This window comes from Gracilinanus agilis, chromosome 3 (genome assembly GCF_016433145.1).
Source record: "Gracilinanus agilis isolate LMUSP501 chromosome 3, AgileGrace, whole genome shotgun sequence".
Lineage (NCBI taxonomy): Eukaryota > Metazoa > Chordata > Mammalia > Didelphimorphia > Didelphidae > Gracilinanus > Gracilinanus agilis.
The window spans coordinates 327,801,986-327,803,758 of record NC_058132.1 but is presented as its reverse complement, the minus strand read 5'-3'; the positions used below and the strand labels follow the sequence as shown (position 1 = coordinate 327,803,758).

Sequence of the window (1,773 nt, the reverse complement as noted above, 5' to 3'; positions counted from 1 at the left end):
GAGAAAGTAGAGAGAGGTTGAAGTTCTGAAGAAAGAGGGCAGAAACAGTAAGGGAACATCTTGCGGTCCGTTTCTGGAGGTTGGTTTAGAAGCCGGGCCCTTTTGGTCAACGGGTAGGAAGGGTAGATTGGTGCTGGCGCCGATGCTCCGGGTCTACGCTGCGGGCCTTTCTTTCTCCTTTCTTTTCTTCCTGCCCTCCTCTGTCCCTCCCTCAGATGTCTATCCGTGAGTGCAGGGCGCTGTGTTTGCTGTCGTGGTCCCAATAGGAGCAGTGCATCATGGATAAATCAGGCTGGCGGGCGCAAGCAAACTGGAGGCCAGGCGGAGGACCAGTCGCATTGGCCTGGGCGGGCGCGGGGGCCGGGGGCGCTGCGGCAGTGGGACTGGCCGGGCTAAGCTGGGCTGGGGGCGCTGCGGCCGGGTGGTGGGGCGGGTGATGAGCCGCAGCGGCAGCCGGGTGCAGGTGGTGGGCGTGGGGGTGGTGCGCGTGAGGGTGGGGATGCGGCGCCGGATGGTGGCCCGCCATGCCGTTGTAAGAGTTCACCACGCCGGGCAGCGCCATGCCTTGCACCCGGGAGTAGGGACCATAGGAGGCCGGGGCCCCGGGGAGCCCCTTTACCCCTCCCGGGCTGCCAGGGCCGGCCGCCGCCGCCGCCGCTGCTGCAGCTGCAGCCGCTGCCGCCGCTGCCATCTGGCAGGACGCGTAGGGCATGGGAGAGGGCGGCTGGGTAAGGGGCCACGAGTTGTTGAGGAAGCCGGACTGCAGGTACTTGGGAGGCGCCAGGTAGCCATAACCATCGCTGCCGCCCGCCCCTCCAGCCCCAGCGCCTCCGGGACCAAAGAGACCCTTGCCGGGCTGGAAGTGAGCAGGCGGTGGGCGGAAGGGCCGCTTCATGCGCCGGCGGCGGCGGTAATTGCCCTTCTCGAACATGTCCTCGCAGGCCGGGTCCAGCGTCCAGTAGTTGCCCTTCCTCTCGCCGCCGCCCTCGCGCGGCACCTTGATGAAGCATTCGTTGAGGCTCAGGTTGTGGCGGATGCTATTCTGCCAGCCCTTTTTGTTCTTCTCATAGAAAGGAAACTTGCCGATGATGTACTGGTAGATGCCCGACAGCGTGAGCCGCTTCTCAGCGCTTTCACGGATGGCCATAGCTATTAGCGCCACATACGAGTATGGGGGCTTTTGAGAGGGGTCTGGCTTCTCCGGAACCCCTCCGCCTCCTCCGCTCTTCTCTGGACTCAGCTCCTCCTTGCAGTCTCGGGGTCCCCGGGGTTCGGAATCTTTGCCTGAGCGGCCCGTGGCGGGTTCTGGGGCCAGTAGGGACCCCGCGTCGTCTTCAGGCTCGGGGTAGCTGGCCATCATGACAACAAGCGGAAAAGGCTCGCTTCTCCTCTCCAACCCCGCTGTGGACTACAGCGTCCTCTGCCAAGGCGCCCCAGCTGGGAGAGGGGCCAGTGGGGCGCCAGGGAATGGAAGTGCAGGCCGGGCTGGGGGTACACGTCCAGTCTTAGCAAAGCCTCTGCAAAGCGTCTTCTTTCCCACTGGGATGCTGCGACTCTCTCTCTCTCTCTCTCTCTCTCTCTCTCTCTCTCTCTCTCTCTCTCTCTCTCTCTCTCTCTACTTCGCTACTTTTCTTCTCCCTCTCTTTTCCTTTCCCTCTTTCTTGAGCAGTAATCGAATGTTGAGCTCAGCTTCTGGGCATGGGGGGGAGCCAGTTGGATAGAGGGGGCTCCGTCACCTCCTCCCCCCCCACGCCCCACCCCGTCCTGACTAAT

At 63.6% G+C, this 1,773-nt stretch overlaps 1 protein-coding gene across 1 annotated transcript; it reads right to left on the bottom strand.

The window, feature by feature from the left end:
- Nucleotides 1-211: 211 nt before the first annotated feature.
- On the bottom strand, nt 212-1,360 carry FOXL2 (forkhead box L2). The gene has a single exon (XM_044666675.1). The coding sequence runs from the start codon at nt 1,358-1,360 to the stop codon at nt 212-214; it is 1,149 nt and encodes a 382-aa protein (XP_044522610.1).
- Between the last annotated feature and the right edge of the window lie 413 nt (nt 1,361-1,773).

Excerpts from the sequence above, each read along its gene's own strand:
- FOXL2 (XM_044666675.1), bottom strand. The coding sequence starts at position 1,360 with ATGATGGCCAGCTACCCCGAGCCTGAAGACGACGCGGGGTCCCTACTG.